Source organism: Pipistrellus hanaki (genome assembly GCF_964339955.1).
Source record: "Pipistrellus hanaki genome assembly, chromosome: 18".
NCBI classification, from domain to species: domain Eukaryota; kingdom Metazoa; phylum Chordata; class Mammalia; order Chiroptera; family Vespertilionidae; genus Pipistrellus; species Pipistrellus hanaki.
The window spans coordinates 5,628,297-5,647,324 of record NC_140520.1 but is presented as its reverse complement, the minus strand read 5'-3'; the positions used below and the strand labels follow the sequence as shown (position 1 = coordinate 5,647,324).

The 19,028-nt window shown below is 48.6% G+C and overlaps 2 protein-coding genes across 5 annotated transcripts in view; both read left to right on the top strand.

Moving 5' to 3' along the window:
• NTNG1 (netrin G1) overlaps positions 1-19,028 on the top strand; it is a 195,301-nt gene that overhangs the window by 167,017 nt on the left and 9,256 nt on the right. For 2 of the 4 annotated variants that reach the window (XM_084866077.1, XM_084866074.1), the window contains one exon: positions 4,848-4,982. The exons of the other annotated variants lie outside the window; for them this stretch is intronic. In XM_084866077.1, the coding sequence (XP_084722203.1) occupies positions 4,848-4,982 (135 nt within the window). The remainder of the gene's footprint in view (positions 1-4,847; positions 4,983-19,028) is intronic. 4 annotated transcript variants of the gene reach the window in all.
• Positions 1-19,028, top strand: part of PRMT6 (protein arginine methyltransferase 6) — a 237,382-nt gene that overhangs the window by 213,450 nt on the left and 4,904 nt on the right. The gene's annotated exons all lie outside the window — the stretch shown is intronic.

Sequence of the window (19,028 nt, the reverse complement as noted above, 5' to 3'; positions counted from 1 at the left end):
AGCAAAGAGTCCCTTTTCTGACTTCAAAGCTTGAGCATGGTCTCCCAGCCACCTTGACCCAATTAGCAAAGCTATGCTTCTCAGACTTTAACTTATAGGATTTTTTTTATTAATCTTTATTGTTGAAAGTATTACCTACGTCCTCTTTTTCCCCCATTGACCCCTTTTAGCCCATCCCCGCTCCCTGCCCCAGGCCTTCACCTCCCTATTGTCTGTGTCCATGGGTTATGCATATACGCATACAAGGTCTTTGGTGGATCTCTTCCCACCCACCCACCCACCTTCCCTGGAGGTTCCAAAGTCTGGAATGCTTTTTGAATGAGAGCCACAATTTCACTCCAACCCTAGGAACAGAAATTCAATTGCCTTTCTAACACAACAGGGTTACAGAGATTTGAGAATATTACTAACAACCCAAAGAAGTGTAGCTGTCTGCATTTTGAATGCAGAGTTCCATGTTGCTGAATGTCATCTGTAAAAATACATAAATGCCACACTATAAATATGGAAGCAAGAGAAAAGGTAAAATAATAAATAGCACAGGGATGAAATCTGTTTTTATTTATGTACGATTAAAAGGTTTTACTTAATTTCATGTTACTTGAAATAAGTTAAAGAAAAAAGGCCTCAAGAGAAAAGATTTGTATCCCAGGGACTTTCTCATTGCAGGTAATGTTACAACGCCCTGATATGTTTTATTTGGAGTAATATTTTATTCTGAGGAAGTTGGGACTTTTCCCAGTCCTTAAAATAACCTATGAAGGACAAAATCTGTGCTCCCACTCCGATTCCGAGATATAGTTGTATCATAAATCCATGCTTGATTATCCACAGACAAGAAGCCAGCCCATTCTGCTTTTGTCTTTTAAAACATAAGCTGCCGATAAAATATGGAAAGCTTAAATAGACTTTTATTTATTTATTTATGCTTTTTTTAAAAATCAAGAGCCGTTGTTTTTTGGGGGTTTTTTTGTTGTTGCTGTTGTTTTTCCATTTCTAGAAAGTCTGTTCATTAAAATCCTAAACCTTTGGGGAATGTTAGAAATTAGAAATCTGGGAAGCACGTATTTTCACTCTTCAAACCTAGGAAAGGACTTGGTAAGCAGAGACTGGTGTTGAGAGGTGCCGTTATCTACATTAGCCAGTAGCTACAATGTCCCCCTCACACACCAACTCCTTACATGTGGCCCTTTTCCTAAAAGGGGGTTGGGGAGGGGGGGGTGTTTAGAGAATGAACTGAAAAGTGTGGCCAGCTGGTATAAGCCATGGTCGGTCTTTTGTCTGTAGTCTATATATGCACATGTGCAATGAATCAATGACATTGAGATTCCAGTTTTCCCACATGAGGGACCAAGGGCAGGGAAATCGGGACTGAGGTGGAGGGTTGCTCTTGGGGAGCCTGTGGCTCATGGCCAAGGCTCCTGGTGAGCCCTGTCAGCCACATGCACCTTCTCCCTATGCCCCACAATTACACTCCCCTCAGGGCTCCAGGCTCAGGGCGGGACTGAGGGTTAAATCTGGGAGGATACACCACCAGGAATGGAGGGTTTGTTTTTTACAGAAGGCACCCATGGAAATGCATGGGGATCTATCCAATGCCTTGTCACAAAACTAGAAAGTTGGATCTCACAAAAATGTGAACTTTATCTAAATCTTCTCTAAATATATATATATATATATATATATATATATATATATATATATATATATACGTGTGTGTGTGTGTGTGTGTGTGTGTGTGTGTGTGTGTATATATATATATATATATATATATATATATTTTTTTTTTTTTTTTTTTTAAAGCACTTCCCAATTCTTTAACACCTGGCCATCAAATCCACCAGGGAACAGCCCCTAACCTCTGACCAAACGCGGACACTGTTGAAGTAGATGCACACTGTTTGCATCATTTGATATCCCAGCAAATGTCCAATGCAGGCTGGTCCCTGTTGCCGCGGTGATCGCTGCTTTGGGATCACTGGTGCATTTGACTCATTTCCACTCACATGCCAGCACAGCCATGTCTCCAGAGATGCCTGGCATTGTCTCGTGTGACGCAGCAGTTACATGGAGAGGACGTCCTTGCACGCTTGTCTTGTAGACCCTCCAGCAGGAAGCAGGAAGCAGGAAGCAGGAAGTTAGCGGATGCCTGGCTGGGGACCTTAGGTTATCACTGCCAGGGCTCAGCCCTTGCTACTAAACAGGAGCTCCGCTGATATTGTGTTATTTTTTTATTCCCCTGGAAACCCAGGTTCAGGTCATCAGCAGTCGCTTCTGTAGAGCAAAACAAACGCAAGACACTTTGACCCTATGAATCAATCCCAGGATAGCTATGCAGTCAAACCTCCAAAAGTATTTCATGGCATTTTTTTTTTTTTTTAGTCCAGCAGCTCTGCCTGTTCTTCCTAGTTTCATAAAAGGAAAGAGAATCTCCAAGGCCGTGCTCCTCCCCCCAGCACCTGAAGCTCAGCATGGTCCCATCCATAACACAGATGCTTCTCAACCAGTGGTTCTCAGCCTTCCTAATGCTGTGGCCCTTTCATAAGGTTCCTCATGTGGTGGTGACCCCCAACCATAAGATTATTTTCGTTGCTACTTCATAACTGTAATTTTCCTGCTGTTAATGAGTTGTAACGTAAATATCTGTGTTTTCTGATGGTCTTAGGGGACCCTGCCAGCGGTTTTCAAACTGTAGGTTGCGACATTACAGTTTCGAAGTAGCAATGAAAATAATTTTATGGTTGAGAGTCATCACAACATGAGGATCTGTATTAAAGCCAAAACCGGTTTGGCTCAGTGGATAGAGCGTCGGCCTGCGGACTGAAGGGTCCCAGGTTCGATTCCGGTCAAGGGCATGTACCTTGGTTGCGGGTACATCCCCAGTAGGGGGTGTGCAGGAGGCAGCTGATCAATGTTTCTCTCTCATCTATGTTTCTAACTCTCTCTCCCTCTCCCTTCCTCTCTGTAAAAAATCAATAATATATATATATATATATATATATATATATATATATATATATATATATATTTAAAAAGAACTGTATTAAAGCGTTGAGGCATTAGAAGGGCTGAGAACCACTGTAAACCAAAGTATTTGTGTGGATGGTGGAATGTAGACTGCACTTCATCTTATCACTTATTCTCATGACTGCTGGAGGAAGTTCGTTACACCCACCCCTTTCCTAAGACAACCCCTGGCATACACCGGGGTTCAGACATTTCATATTTTGGGGTTGGGGTTGGGTGGGGGGTGGGAACAACTTTGTTTACAAATTTTTGCATCTAAACCCTTCTATTAATCAACTTTTTATGGACTAATTGGCTAGGGTAGTACGTGAATTCACACTGGCCAGAGAAAATTCTACTACCTGGCTAACAAAATATTGGTGGTTTATAGTCAGCGTATACACATTAAACAGTAGAACACACATGACAGTTTGGAGATAGGTACATACTTACACATAGGCTCAGAAAAAAAAAACATCTTAACGCCATAACAGAATTAACTTTTTTTGGAAAAATTTAAACAACAACCCCCTACACACACGTTAAGATAGAAAATGCCTATTTAAAATAAAACTAGCTATTAAGGACAAAGCAAGCCAGTCCAGGAGAGACAGCGTTTTAGAATTAACCTCGTTTTATTTTTACCTGTGTATACCTGTTCGTCTTCTACATGTTTGTAGCGGAAGAATGCTGACCTATAAAAAGAAAAAAAAAATGATTTAATCACCATGAAATAAGGCACCGTGCTAAGGCCTTCCGCGTTCTTTGAAGAAGTTAGCTCATTAGTTCCCATGACAGAAAGAGTGAGAGCCGGCCTGTGGCCCTCCGTGGTGTCAAACCCTGAGTCTCTGTGGCTAACGGCTGCTCAACTGGGTGACACTGAACCGGAACTCCCCGGGCTGGTCACAGCGGTTGTTCGGTTGTTTGCTTGGTATCATTTTATTTGGGGTTTGTTGTGTGTGTGTGTGTGTGTGTGTTTTAACAAGAAAACCTCTTCCTGGGACCCTGGTTCAAGAGGGAACGTGAGAGATGGAGGGGCCCAAGCACCTGCCCATGATCCCACAGTGGGGTGATCAGCCAAGAAACTTTGTCCCCCGGACTCCACACGCTGCCACCCAGCTGGTCCTAAGCGCTCAGGCGACCTGGTCCGGCCCTCAAGCCCAACCATGCTCGGGCCCTAAAAATGCCCCCCGTGAGACTGTGGGCGGAGTCAGGGAAACACCCCGTTTCCTGCTTATGACCCACAGCTCAGACAATCCAGTGAGGAAAGCCTCGAGCACAGACAGTTCCGTGGGAGCTCCGCGTTTATCTTTCCTTTCTAAGCATCCATCTCAGCGGCAGAAAAGCCGCCCTGGCCTCGTAGATCAGGCCCTCCTGGGTGTCGTCCCGGGTCAGAGAGGAAAGCTGCCTGGGAATGGACAGAGTGCATGCGTGTCCCACTTTAAACATGTCCTGTCCGGCAGTTCCCGGATCCGGAATGTAGCAGGTCAGCCCGTTGGAGTCATTTCGTGCAGACTTGGCCCTGATGGTGGGTGATGTAGCCTGGCTGTCCCCATTGCTGGGGGCGTCCATGAGACCGTCTAAGCCCCCCCAGCATGGCCCCTCCATCAGGCCCCTTCCTGGCGGGGAGCACGATGCCTTGTCTCCCTGGAAGGTTCTGGTTGATTTCCTGGGAGGCCGAGCAGAGAAGTCAATGGACGTGCCGCGGCCGCCTTGCCAAATCGTTTCGATCGCGGCGTCTTTCCTCGAGGAAGCGAGGCGGTGATGGACGTGGCACATGGGTCTCGGCGGCCCCCGGGCCCGGGCCGGCTCTCCAGCCCGTGTGTTGTCTGTTTCTGCAGAGTGTTACTGTAACCCCTTGGGCTCCGTCCACGAGCGCTGTAATGACTCGGGATTCTGTGAGTGTAAGGCGGGAGCCACGGGGCCCAAGTGTGATGAGTGTCTGCCGGGCAACTCCTGGCACGCCGGCTGCCGACGTAAGTAACCGGGCGCTGCCCTCGCCCGCTGCCGCATGGCCCCCCTGCTTGCCTGGCTGGCTGTGCCTGTGGTTCTCAGAGCAGAAAAAGGCCCAGCCCGACCCCTGCCGAGCCTGGGAAGCTCCCCGAGCATCTCCCACTGCCTGGCAAGTGCCAACTGGCACTGGCGTTGGGAAAGGATTTCAAGAATGCCTTTGCTTCCCAACCAAATGCCATTGTCTTGATCATGTTTATATTATTTTTGTTTAATCCTCATTGAGGATATTCTTTTCCATTGATTTTTAGAGAGTGGAAGGGATAGAGGAGTAGAGGGAGAAACAGAGAGGAGGGGGAGGAAGAGGGGGCAAGAAACATTGATGTGAGAGCGACACATGGATTGGCTGACTAGAAATCAGACCTGAGACCATTGAGTGGGTGGGCCGACGCTCAAACCACTGAGCAACACCAGCCAGGGCCCAAATGCCACTTTTCTAACAAGTTCCAGAAGTGGCGATCTTAGCCATTCTTTATAAAGTCGGGATATTTTTCGAAGTCTGCTCTAGGGAAGATGTGGGATTTTATTTTCTCTGTCATCCCCTTTCCCACTCGCTCTTCTTCCTTCCTCTTCACCTTCACCCACTGTGATAAAGACAGGAAGCCTGTTGGTCACGTTCTATTCGCCAAGTGGACATTTCTTTCTTAGGTTTCACTTAGAAGCACTGACTATCCGTGTTTCTCCTTTAAAATAATGAAGTAGACGCCACCTAATGCCACACTCGATGGCGAGGAGAGAGAGCAATTCGTCAGCCGCCCAGCGGGTGTCTGAGGCCCGGCTCGGGCCCCTCTGATGGCTAGAGCCACTCACGTTGAAATATCACACGCGGGTCCGCGTATCTGGCCAGATCGTAAATCCAGCGGCACAATAGGGACCCGGCCTGAGAGCCCTCACTGCGGAACGAGGGCCGGTGTGTCTGTGGTTCATATATTTCTTGAGCCAGAAGGGACCCTACAGCCCCGGAGCCCATAAATTAGATAATATCTACATCTCGTATCGCTAGCCTGGCTATCATTCCCATCCCTGTATCTTAACCAGAAACCTAACGGTAATCCATCTAAGGGGCACGTAAATGCCAGGGGAGAATACATGGCAAACGCCAATGCCTATGTCACGCCTCTGCGATTGGGCACCATCCAGGGAGCCCAGAGCGGAGGCTGGGGTCGCCCAGTCCAGCCTCATCACTCGGGGGTCTTCAGACCTTCTTGAAAGCCTTGTCGGGGGAGGTGGTGTATCGGAGGAATGTGAATTTCAAACTCTGAACAGAAGCTTCCTGGCGTCCTGCGTAGCCTTCTCTGCATTTTAGCTCTGCACCAACCTGCATCCATCGGTACCCAGCCGGCCGGCCGGCTCTGAGGAACACCAGGCAAAGCCCCAGCCCAGTAGAAAACCGTGCAAGCCAGATAGGGAACCATCTTTGGTTGGCTATCGACATTAAAAAAAAAAAAAAAAAACTTAAGGAAATAAACCTAAGTTGATTCTGACCACTCACCGTAGCCGGAATATCTGAACCGGTATCATTGCAACACGTAATGAGCATTAAAATGATCAAGGAGACGGTTTACATTTCTCCCTCGGGCTCCGCAGTCAGACGTGGGTTCTGTGCTTACACACAACAGCTCAATTAGGACTGGCCATATTGCGAGGTGGGATGGCCGCATATGTCTACCACATCGGACCGCGCAGCTCGGGAGGGCTCTTTGCCTGCTTGGCGCTCGGGAAAAGTGCCAGCACGCGGGGCCTGCGGGAAGCCCGTGGCTCCGGGGCCGTCCGGGAGGTGAGGGAGGCTGCTCCCAGCGTCAGTAGCCACCTGTCAGGTGCGGGGCCACGTAACACAAGGCCAGCGTGGAATGTCCCGCCGCTCCGATGTCACGGGCGTCAGGAAGTTGGGCCAAGGTGAGGTGGGATCCAGGAGCCGGGGGCGTGGCATTAGCAGACAGCGCAGTCCTGGCCTTGGCCGGGGGCTTGGTTGCTAGAGCGTCATCCCGTCCACCAAAAAGTTGGCTGTTGTGGGCTCCATCCCCAGTCAGGATGCCTATAGGAGGCAAGTGATTGATGGAGGTGCTCCTCTAGCCGTCCTTTACCTGCTAGTGAGGATGTGTGTATGTGTGTGTGAGAGAGAGAATCTCACTCTTCTAACCGTATATGTAATGTCTAAGTATGAAAACCAGCCCAGGTGCTGAAAGGTGCAGGGGAAGAATTGTGAATCCGGTGAAGGGCCAGTCCTGGCCGCCAGCTCAGCAGGCTTCTGGGGAAGAGGAGCCACAGGTGAGCCGGATGGGAGGGCACCTGGGACTAAAGTCTAGTGAAGCCGGGGCCCGTTTCTGGGGGTGGCAGCTACCGCCTTCCCAAGGACTGTGGACTCAGCCACCAAGGTCTTCTCTCTACACCTCCTCCTGGCCAGTGGTCGGCAAACTCATTAGTCCACAGAGCCAAATAGCAACAGTACAATGATTGACATTTCTTTGGAGAGCCACAGTTTTTGAACTTAAACTTCTTCTAATGCTACTTCTTCAAAATAGACTCGCCCAGGCTGTGGTATTTTGTGGAAGAGCCACACTCAAGGGGCCAAAGAGCCGCATGTGGCTCTAGAGCCGCAGTTTGCCGACCACGGCCCTAGGTGGTTCCCGATGGTCTAAGGCTCCTGGTCAGTCTGAAATTCTGCGTGTGTGCCTGTTTCAGATGCAGTTCGCCTCCATGGCTGGGTGTCCATGTAGGTAGGGGCCTTGCAAGAACGGACAATGGAAGGTAGACTCTACGCCTTTAAAGATAGATGCCAGTGATCTGACCTGTTTGCATATGAACGCGTTTCTGGGGAATGATAATACCTTTCAAGCTATCAACAGTTCTTGATGGTGCATTTGCCATTGTGTCAGGGATGTCGATCAGTGCATCGTCTTATCTCCCAAGGGATGTCAGAGCATTCTCCTCGATGTATACTAGTAGATGGGAAACCCGAGATTTCAAGGCCCCCCAACTCCAAGCCAGGGGAAGGGGCGAGCGGAGCTTTTGTGAGGATGGCTCCTGGGGTTCGCGGCGCCATTGTATAGGATGCTGTGGTTCCCGCTTTGCCGATAGCCACGGAGGCCTTGGTGATCTGTCCCAAGGGCGGGCCAATGTCTCCCACCCAGTAAAGGGACAGAGCCCTTAGCTGAGGCTCCGTGGACCATGCCACCTCTGTCCCGGCCCCTCCCCTCTGTCAGCCTCTGTGCCCGAAGCCGTGGGCCACACAGAATGAACGGGTGTGGTCTACGTCCCAGTAAAATCTTTGGAAAATTTGAATTTCATCCGATTTTCGCGTGCCGTGAAATCTCCTCCCCTGGATTCTATCTCCGTCACTTGAACATGTAGAAAAGCTGGGCTCGGCCTGCACGTCAGGGTCGGATGTATTTCAAACTCGCACAGCAGTTAGAAACGGAGAGGCAGGGGACCTTTCAGTAAAGGGGTGAGTGCGAAGCAGAGGCAGAAGAGAACCATTTTAAAAAACAACATATTTTAGTCCGGCCAGTGTGGCTCTGTGGCAAACCATCAACCTATGAACCAGGAGGTCACGGTTCAATTCCAGGTCAGGGCACAAGCCCGGTTTGTTTCTCTCTCATCATTGATGTTTCTATCTCTCTCTCCCTTCCTCTCTGAAATCAATGAAAATATATTTTTTTAAATTTTTTTTTTAATAAAATCCATCCATTTCATTGAAGCATGCCCTGTCTGGGTACCACAGGCAGGTGTCTAACTAATTCCTCTTTACCAGGCCCTAATTCACATTAACAAAATGGTTAGGATTTCCAGAAACATGAAGGCTTTGACCATATAATTTCCAGGATGAGACCACGGTCGGTGCCAACCACTGAAAGGCGCCCGAGCCGGCCAAGTCAATTTAGCATCAATTTGGGACAATCAGCCGCTAATGGAAGAGCAGGGAGGGTGCCCCGTGCAGGCGGGCTGCTCAGGCTGGTGTGAGGCATCATCTCTCTCCATGAGCAGCAGCAGCCTGCCGTCTCAAATATCAGCAAAAAGCTTTACGCAGAGAGAATTACAGTAACATCAGGCGGCCACGCCGAGGGCACGGGGAAAACACACAGACCCTGTGGAGGATGTATTTCTTGCCCTCGCCTTTGATAGCAGAGGCAATCATTCTGCATCCAGGGCAGGCCTGGGCTTTGAACCCACTTCTTTTCTGTCCCAACGCCCTGTTGAGTGCGACTTAGCCTAAGAGTCTCATAAACTCTGGATCGTGTGGCTCTGCCCCCATAAGGAATAGAATGCCATGGCCCAACTCTATGTAAGTGGCATCTGCTTTTGGTCCCATCTTTGTCCATGTCTCTATTTTTTTCAAATATATTTTTTATTGATTTTAGAGGGGAAGAGAGAAGGGGGAGAGAGTTGGAAGCATCAATGATGAGAGAGAATCATTGATGGGCTGCCTCCTACACGCCCCACACTTGGGATGGAGCCCACAACCCGGGCATGTGCCCTGACCGGGAATCGAACCATGACCTCCTGGCTCATAGGTCGAAGGTCAACCACTGAGCCACGTCAATTGGGAAAGTTCTCTATTTTTTAAAAAGGATAGTTAACCTTCAGTTATCTATTGATGCTAGTGGGGAGAAGAGGCCAGCATTAAATACTCAGTAACTGGTGTGAACTCATTAAAATTGGATTTCATCGGAAACGGGCACATACACAGAAATTCACGCACAGTTCATCTGCTCTGCGTCCAGCCTCCATCCCAGCTCATCACTGCAGCCAGCAGTCATCCAGACATCGCTGGATCTTTTAGGACAGAAATGACTGCTAAGATGCATTTTTAACAGTATTCCTTCCCATTGTAGGATTAGTGTCATGTGGTGTAGTTATTTCTTAGCTATAGCACCTTTAGGGGAGCAGGCGTATGTCTCAGAGACAAAAACACTACGAAATAATGAAATATCGATGTAATTATTTTTAGGAATCACAGCAAGACCTCTTTTTAATTAGTAGTATTGACCCTATGGACTCAGTCTTATGTTAATCTGTATTCTTTATCATGAAAATCTATAATATGGACAAGGGCACTGTCCGCACGGATTCTGAGTGCACAAAGACAAAGTTTGGGAGTGTACAGGTGGGCCTGTTACCGGGGTAACCGGGCATTTTCTCGGGGCTGGATAACAGGTGGCAATCACAGCACTGTCCATGCCTATGCTGGCTCCTTCCCACCAGTTTCCACTTAGACGGCATGTGGGTGGATGATAAGGCTTCTCCTGAGATATTGCACCCCCTTTCTTTCTAATTAAAATAAAAATGGAAGTTGATGATTTTGCACCCAGGATGCTAAGCTACCGATGGAGGTGACATATGACTTCTATCTGATTTTATCAGGTCTGGAAATTTCTGAAGTTGTGAAGACTGTCCAAGGTTGTGAGAGGGGGGAGTTTGTGAGTCGCCTATTGGCAGGTGCACCTAATCAAATGTGCCTGAATCAGTCAATCATGTTCATTGGATTCCTCCATTCACACACCTGAGGTCAGGTCACACCACACTCAGGAGGAGATGGATGCCCTTCATTTTACCTTCGGCCACGAAGGTTGATTCAGTCAGGAGGTCGAAGGGCTTCGTAAGAGTCTTGCTGAATCTGTTGAATTCAATCTCCCCAGCAAATGGGCTGGCTAGAGAGTTGCCCGATCCATTCATCTGTCCATGCAGTCATTCTTCACTCATTCGCTCGTTTATGATTCACACTATCATTCGTTTAAAAAATAACTGAAGTCCTACTGTGTGCCAGGAATCGTGGCTTGCCATCCACAGGCTTCGTTGAACCTGCATCAAACCCTTTTAGCAGGTATCTCCACTTTACAGCCCACGAACCAAGGCTGAAAGCGGCTAAGTCACCTGCACACCCTCCTCTAGTGCAGCTTACCCCTGGGCTCAGTCCATCCGCACGCCCTGCCCATGGGTTGCACTGCAGAGCCCCTGCCCCAGCCCAGACCAACCTGTGTGTTCACAGGATTCCCAGGGGATTCCTAGCACATTAAAGTGGGAGGCAACGCATGCGGCCTTCCACCCAGGATGGGCTGATGGGAAGTTCCTGGGTTGCATGTCTTTATCACTTAGGCCAGTGGTCGGCAAACTCATTAGTCCACAGAGCCAAATATCCACAGTACGATGATTAAAATTTCTTTTGAGAGCCACATTTTTTAAATTTAAACTTCTTCTAATGCCACTTTTTCAACATAGACTCGCCCAGGTGGTGCTTTGTGGAAGAGCCACACTCAAGGGGCCAAAGAGCTGCATGTGGCTATCTAGCTGCAGTTCGCCGACCACTGACTTAGGGTTAAAGTAACGGTGGTGGGAGGCCAAGGGCATACATGTACCTTGCAGAAATTTGTGGAAGGGGCAGGATTCCGTATCGTCTCCCACACCATCCTTTTTCCGTTTTATCAGCACGTAGTCTACCAATCCACATCCTATTAAAAGAAGGAGGATCATGCAAACTTAAACAAGGAGCCTGTTTGTTTTCTTTCATCCCTATCATTTAAGAGTGGTTAATAATTGATAGGTGAATAATAAATATTTTAATATAGTAGTGCATTGCATTCAGTGATGAATATATCAAAAGGAAATACAAAGTGAGTTCCACAAGATAAACTTTTACTGGGGACACGAAATGGAACATAAACTTTGACGGCAATTACCATTTAATTCATTCATGTTTGCGAGCGTATCAAGAGAGGAGCTCGTAACTCAGTTAATTGTTATGAATTATTAACCGCTCATCGGAGAGGCGATGAGCAGCAGGCGCTGCGCTTGTCCGAAGATGTCTTCCTCGGCGGCTGTCGCCTCCGTGGCATTGGCTTCACGAGGACAAAAGGGAGAGAGGATGTCAGCCGAGTTCTGGCCATCCAAAAGCAGGGAGTGGCCCCATGGGGCGTCTCAGGGAAAGGTGAGCTGAGATTGCAATGGGATAGTTGTCGCTGTGCCCACTCCACCTAACTTGCTTCAGTTCTCTGAGGGCAGGCCGGGCATCTGCATGGTATAAACCTCCCCAGGAGCCCAACCCAGTGTTTCTGAGGTGAGAGTGTTGGCCCCGAGGTCTGAAGGGTCTCGGGTTCCAACCCTGGTCAAGGGCATATACCTGGCTTGCAGTGTCAATCCTGGTCCTGTTCAATGGCATGTGTAGGAGGCAACCCATCCATGAGTTTCTCACATCTATGTTTTTCTCTCTCTCCCTCCCTTCCACTATCTCTAAAATTCAATGTAAAAAGTATCCTCAGGCCTGGCTGGTGTGGCTCAGGAATTGACTCTCAATAATATAGACTCAATAATTCATAACAATGAACTGAGTCGACCCAGTAACCAGGAGGTCACAGATTGGTTCCGCGTCATGGGCTCGATCCCCAGCGTGGGGCGTGCAGGAGGCAGCCGATGGATGTTTCTCATCAATGTTTCTATCTCTCTATCCCTCTCCCTTCCTCTCTCTCTAAAATCAATTAAAAAAAATTTTATTTAAAAAAAGAAAAAAATATCCTAGGTGAGGATTAACAACGACGACAACAGAAACTCCCCAGACAATGATGATATGCAGTCAAAATTGAGGGCCACATTGTACATCATCAGAGCGATTTCATCCAACCTTGAATTTGAGTCCTGGTGTTCTAAACACCAAGTGAGATGCCAGCCGAGCTCCAGCGAGGCTCTCCTACTTAGACTCAGAAGTCGGGGGGGGGGGGGGCAGCCAAGGCCTGTAGCACCGCAGGCCAGGAACAGCTTTATGGAGACGTATTCCCTTGATGGCCAGCCATTTCTGAGCCAAACACGCTAAGATCAAGAATCCACCTGGATTTCAAGCTACCTGCTGTAAATAGCCCTCTCTTCCTCAGAAAAATCAATGTTCCCCATTCCTTCTGTTGGATGGAAAAACCTTCAAAAAGTGGAAGCTTTTTTATTAACTAAATCCCAGGATTTGTTGTTTAGTGTCAGCAGCGTAAATGCTTTGTAATTGATTTTTCTGAAGAGAAGTGGAAACTTAAGCCTCCTTAATTTCCTTTTATCTTGACACACATGATTAGCATTGCTGCGAAATATATTTCACCAGGTGCCCAATTACCATATTTTATAATCCACGTCCTCATTGCACACTTGTCTTAATAAAATATTTTCTTGCCCTAACAGATTTGGCTCAGTGGATAGAACATCGGCCTGCGGACTGAAGTGTCCCAGGTTCGATTCCGGTCAAGGGCATGTACCTTGATTGCGGGCACATCCCCAGTAGGGGGTATGCAGGAGGTGGCTGATCAATGTTTCTCTCATTGATGTTTCTAACTATCCCTCTCCCTTCCTCTCTGTTAAAAAAAAAAAAAAAATACAATAAAATATATTTTTAAAATATATTTTCTAAGAAAGAGGGAAGGCAAATGTATAAAGATACAAATATGACCGCTTTATATGACCGCTTTATTCTTGTTCATAGCTTTATCCTCCTTCTCCTCCTCTCTCTCAAAAAAACAAACAAACAAAAAAAAAAACCAACAACTATGTTTATACTCAATTATCAAATATATTTTTAGAAATAAATGGGGTTATTAAAAAACATGAACACCTGTTCATTTTGGAATCTTGGGATAAAAAGTAAGAACATGATGGACAATGACAAAAAATTAAAGAAAATGGAGCAAAATATAATATTTGCAACCTACGTCATGTGCCGTAACCCTTATAGACTCCATCAGATATTTAGTGTACCATGGTTCCCCTTCACCTTAATTTGCTCAGGTGAAATGAAAAGAATCAGACCCACCTCCTTTAATCTGTGAGAATCAGACCCACCTCCTTTAATCTGTGAGAATTAAATAATAATATGTTCCTTAGCCCGGTTCCTATCGCACAGTGAGGGCAAGAAATGAGATACAACCGTAAGTGATGATTCCTGCCCTCAACGTTTCACTGAACATGGTGGCGGCTGTATCAACGAACTTAAGAAAGCAATCAGCTTCCACACGCAGGACAAGATCAGTGCGAGTCAGAGCCGCTTCCTGAGAGAATGACTTAGAAAGGAACGGGCTCTGGCACTCACTGTAGCCCGTTTGGTTAGTCCTGGTTGTAATTGCAATCTGTAACTGCAAAATTTAAGATTTTGTCTCTAAAACTGGTGCCTTTGAGCTTCCCAGCTTCCAAATAGGAAAATAAAGCTGTTACACTGAGCTTCTCCCCATTAAATCCTCCCTCCCCAAGCAGCCCTCCTTCATCAATTTTAGGGTCATCTTAAATCTCGGAAATTACCCTGTAATACTCAAAGCCCTGCCTGCTGGCTGGGTCTGGAGTTACGGTGACCCCTTAAGAAACCACCAGCCCGACCAGGTTCCCCATGTGGGCATAGAGCCGCTCCCCGGAAGTGACCCCTGGACAGCTCCCGCCCATCGCGTCCCCCTAGGACCCTAGTGGTGGTGGCTATTTTCAGCTTGGCTACTATCGGCACCCTCAGCGATGGGGATGTCAGACACACCTTCAGCTCCCTCTTTTTGTTTTTGTTTTTGTGTAACTCAGGAACCTTTCCAGCGGGTTAGCAAGTTCAGGTTAGGCGCTGTGTTTCAGCAGAGTCCAGATTCTTGCTCTTAGACTAAAAAGAGACAAATGAAGAGAGACTCTCATGTGGCATGGAATGAGGTTGAGTTTTCCTGCAGAAAATGATGATGAGGAGGAGGAGGAACAGTGGGACCCCACGTCATGCTGCCCTGGCGGACATGAGGTTGAGGATCAGGGGGAACTGGAGGGCACCAAGCACCAGAGGCGGCGTTCCTCCTCCTGCAGGCCCAGCCTCGTCACCTCGAACGGTGATGATGAGAAGGAGCCAGGCCCTGTGAAGAGCGAGGAGAGTGCGAGGGAAGTGTGACAGCCACCAGCCGCAGGCCGGTGTGGGGTTCATGGTCACGGGCGGCCAGCCTCGCTTCAGTCAGTGCATTTGACATGTGCCTTCTCACCCCACATGATACTGGCACATTATCCTCTGTTCTAACATGAATGTTGTCATAACTGCATATCGAGTGAGGAATCATAGGAGAATCGGGGTAAGAAGGAGCAGGGCAGAACAAGAGACCCTGGGTTGAGGGTCTCATTAATAAATAACCACCCAGCCGAAACCGGTTTGGCTCAGTGGATAGAGAGTCGGCCTGCAGACTGAAAGGTCCCAGGTCCGATTCCAATCAAGGGCATGTACCTTGGTTGTGGGCACATCCCCAGTAGGGGGTGTGCAGGAGGCAGCTGATGGATGATTCTCTCTCATCGATGTTTCTAACTCTCTAACCCTCTCTCTTCCTTTCTGTTAAAAAAAAAAATTAATAAAATATATTAAATAAATAAATAAATAAATAAATAAATAATCACCCAGCCGTTGTGGCTCAGTGGTTGAGCATCGACCTGAAGGTCATGAACCAGGAGGTCATGGTTCGATTCCCAGTCAGGAAGAAGGCGAGGCACCGCCGGTCCCTGGCTCCAAGTGCCACAGGAATACAGAAAATAGTGCTTCTTTAGAGCGTGGGTGACAAAAGCATCATCCGTGTACTGAGAGCCCAAACAGACACGGAAAACACGTCTCTGCAAAGAAGATGGGCGTTTCCCGGGGATCTTTTCTTCCCCTCAGCAGGCGCCTCGTTCCCGGGACAAAAGCCGACATCCCTCTCCAGCAAACGCTTTTGAAAACACAGCAGCGATCATGACTAAGCCCCCAGGGGTGCCTGCAGTTCAGGCTCAGCCCAATTCTTTCCCTCCAATGGGCTTAAGCTTTTCCTGCTGACTGTGTCTTTCTTTACAAACGGCCGTGACTTTCATAAGCAGGAAAGATGAATACCATGGAGGGGAATGGGCTGGTGTCTTACAGATACAGACGCCCACACTGTCAATGCTTACTAAATCAAACTGCATCCAAGCATATTTGAGTAATAAATGTGCCAGGCACCATAAGCATGCTCGGGGGCTTCACACGTATTATTACATTGATTCTTCCCAGTGACCCTACAAATAAATGCTGCTATACCTATTTTACTTATCTACTTTCACACTGGAAGCCCAATGCATGAAGATTTGTACTAGAATGGGCTTTCCTTTCCCTAGATGCCGGTACCGCCTTTCCACTCTGGCCCAGCCCCTTTCTGCTCTGGCCCCACTTCCCACACTGCCCCAAGGCCCTGAGAGACCGGGGGTGGGGCAGAACACCTGCATCCCGGCCCCCCCCCCCCATCACTCAGGGCCTGTGTATGCAAATTAACCACCATCTTTGTTGGGTTAATTTGCATATCACTCCTGATTGGCTGGTGGCATAGCAGAGGTACAGTCAATTTACATGTTTGTCTATTATTAGGTAAGATGTATCTTTACTGATTTCAGGGAGGAAGAGAGAGGGAGGGAGGGAGGAAGAGAAGGAGGGAGGGAAAGAGAAAGAGAGAGAGAGAGAGAAACATCAATGATGAGAGAGAATCATTGATCGGCTGCCTCTTGTACCACCCCACACTGGAGATCCAGCCCACAACCCGAGCATGTGCCTTGACCAGGAATCAAACCCTGACCTCCCTGGTTCATAGGCTGATGCTCAACCCCTGAGCCACACCAGCTGGGCTATCCCCATTTGAGAGGAGGAACCTGGGACTCAGAGAGTGTAATGGGTTCAAAGCCAACAGCCAGCAGGTGACAGAGCTGTTATGAGACAGATCTGCCTCTCAGTCCCTGGTGCAACACAAACTCACGGCCATGGGTCCAGCTAGCCCCGCTTTGGCTCAATCCTCTGATCCCTGCAGGTAGGAGCAGTCTGCCGTGTCCAGTCCCAGAGCCGAGCCCAGCCACAAGGCCCGCTCACTCTGGACAAGAGGGAAGCGAGCCCAGGGCTCATTCCTCGGGGTGTTCCTGGACATAAACACGCCCCCACACCGGAGAAAGGGTTTTCCGGGTGGAGACCAGCACTGACGACAGAGGCCAGTGACCTCTCCCTGCCCCCTCGCCCTCTGACACCAGGAGCCGACCTTCCTCCCTGCCTCTACACATGGAATGTATTCCTCCATTAACCACATCCAGCCAGGCTTCCTGGACCCAGCTCCCAGGTCACGGTTCCCGTGCACCCCGAGGAGCAGCCTGCTGCTCAGAAAGCACCGTGGAGACGTGGCGTCTTGTGTCCCCGGGGTGTTAGTGGGGAGAAGGGGGTGTTAGTATTCGAAGGAGACAGCATGCAAAGCCAGCCCCAAATCCTGTGTCTCGCACCAACCAGGAAGTCTTGTAACCCAGGGTTCGAGGGCCCACGTGGTTTCCTATCGGTCCGCACACAGCTCAGTCTGGCTACACGTTGCAATGCAATGGCTCACGTAACACAATGCATGACTTCAGCCCCCCGACCATGACCTTTGTGCTGTTTTCAGAGACGCCGCCCTGACACCATTCTCCCTGAGGCCGCACCGAAGCGCGAGGCCCTGCAGCCAGGGCAGTGGTCGGCAAACTCCTTTGTCAATTTAGAGCCAAATACCAACAGGACAATGATTGGCATTTCTCTGGAGAGCCACATTTTTTAAACTTAAACTTCTTCTAATGCCACTTCTTCCAAATAGACTCGCCCAGGCCATGGTATTTTGTGGAAGAGCCACACTCAAGGGGCCAAAGAGCCACACGAGGCTCGAGAGCCTTGGTTTGCCGACCACGGAGCCAGGGAATTACGCACCTGGAGCACCGTGAACTGAGGGTACGGGTGGAGGAACAGCCCCACCCCCACACCAGGGAGGGCTCTCTGGGTTCCAGCGGGAATCCAGCGGCGGGCAGGCCCACATTGTAGCTGAAGGAAATGTGTCCTCAGTGGCAAACAGATCTTCTGTTTGGTGGCTTATCCAACAATAACTTATTTTTTTATTAAGATTTCTTTATAGCAGGATAATTGCAACGTCCTTGTATAAATATGACCGTTGGAGTCAGACATACATTATTTATATCGTTAGACTTAGTTCGTAGTACAAGGCTGCTTCTCTCCTAAAGTATCAGAAAGGGATGACTCTAATCCTTCGCCGGAGTATCTAAGAAACGGGATATTCATTTCTTGGCGTTTTGTGTTAAGAGTAGTATAAGGAAGCTTTTTTTTTTTTTAATTTCTATATCCCAGACTCCTTAGAGATATTAGAAATCAACCCATCCTTGGGATGGTCTTCTTTACCCATAATACTCCAGGGCAGTGTTTCCCAAACTTTTGACATATGTGTACCCCTTCTATAATTTTCGTAACACTGAGTACCCCTCGTACTCATGAGAACGTAGAATTAGGTGCAGCGAAGCACGGTGCAGTGCATATCCCCACCAAACTCCGGTGCAACGCGTACCCCCACCAAACTCTTCCCGTACCCCTGGGGGTGCGCGTACCACACTTTGGGGAACACTGCTCTAGGGAAAGGCTCTGCTCTCCATTAAAAATGAACGCTGTGTGCTCTGATAGTCCAAGTGCACACATCCCGTCCCGACACGCTCTCATCTGAAAGTTTGGGCGTGCTCTCCGCCATGTCTAATGCCAACTAGCAAAGAACACAGCACAACACAAAGGTGCTTAACATCCCTTCCCGTCCCAGCCGTCGGTCAGAGTCACAGGGCGGCACGGGTCCCACTGCAGGCCCCGTCCAGTGACCGTCTCCTAAAAGCAGGCCCTGCCCCTCCAGGAAGCAGACGGAATCCTTTCAAGTGTCGCACCGGCCTCCTCCAAAGCCGCCAGCCGTGGCAGGAGCCCCCGGCCACCCTGTGCGGCCCAGCGGTCCACGTTCAAAGGGTCAACAGCGCCTTTTGCCGTAAACAAACCGAGAGACAAAATTATTTCCCATGAAGCTTCCATGTCAGGGACAAAAAAGTAGGTTGTTACACTGGCAGTAACGCAGGTCACTGCCTTCACACACACCCTGCCCTCCACCCCCCCCTCCACACACACACACACACACACACACACACACACACACACACCACCGTCTGGCTCTAAAAAATAGGTATCATTAGTGACATGGGCAGAAATATGCCCTGTGCTCCCAGCT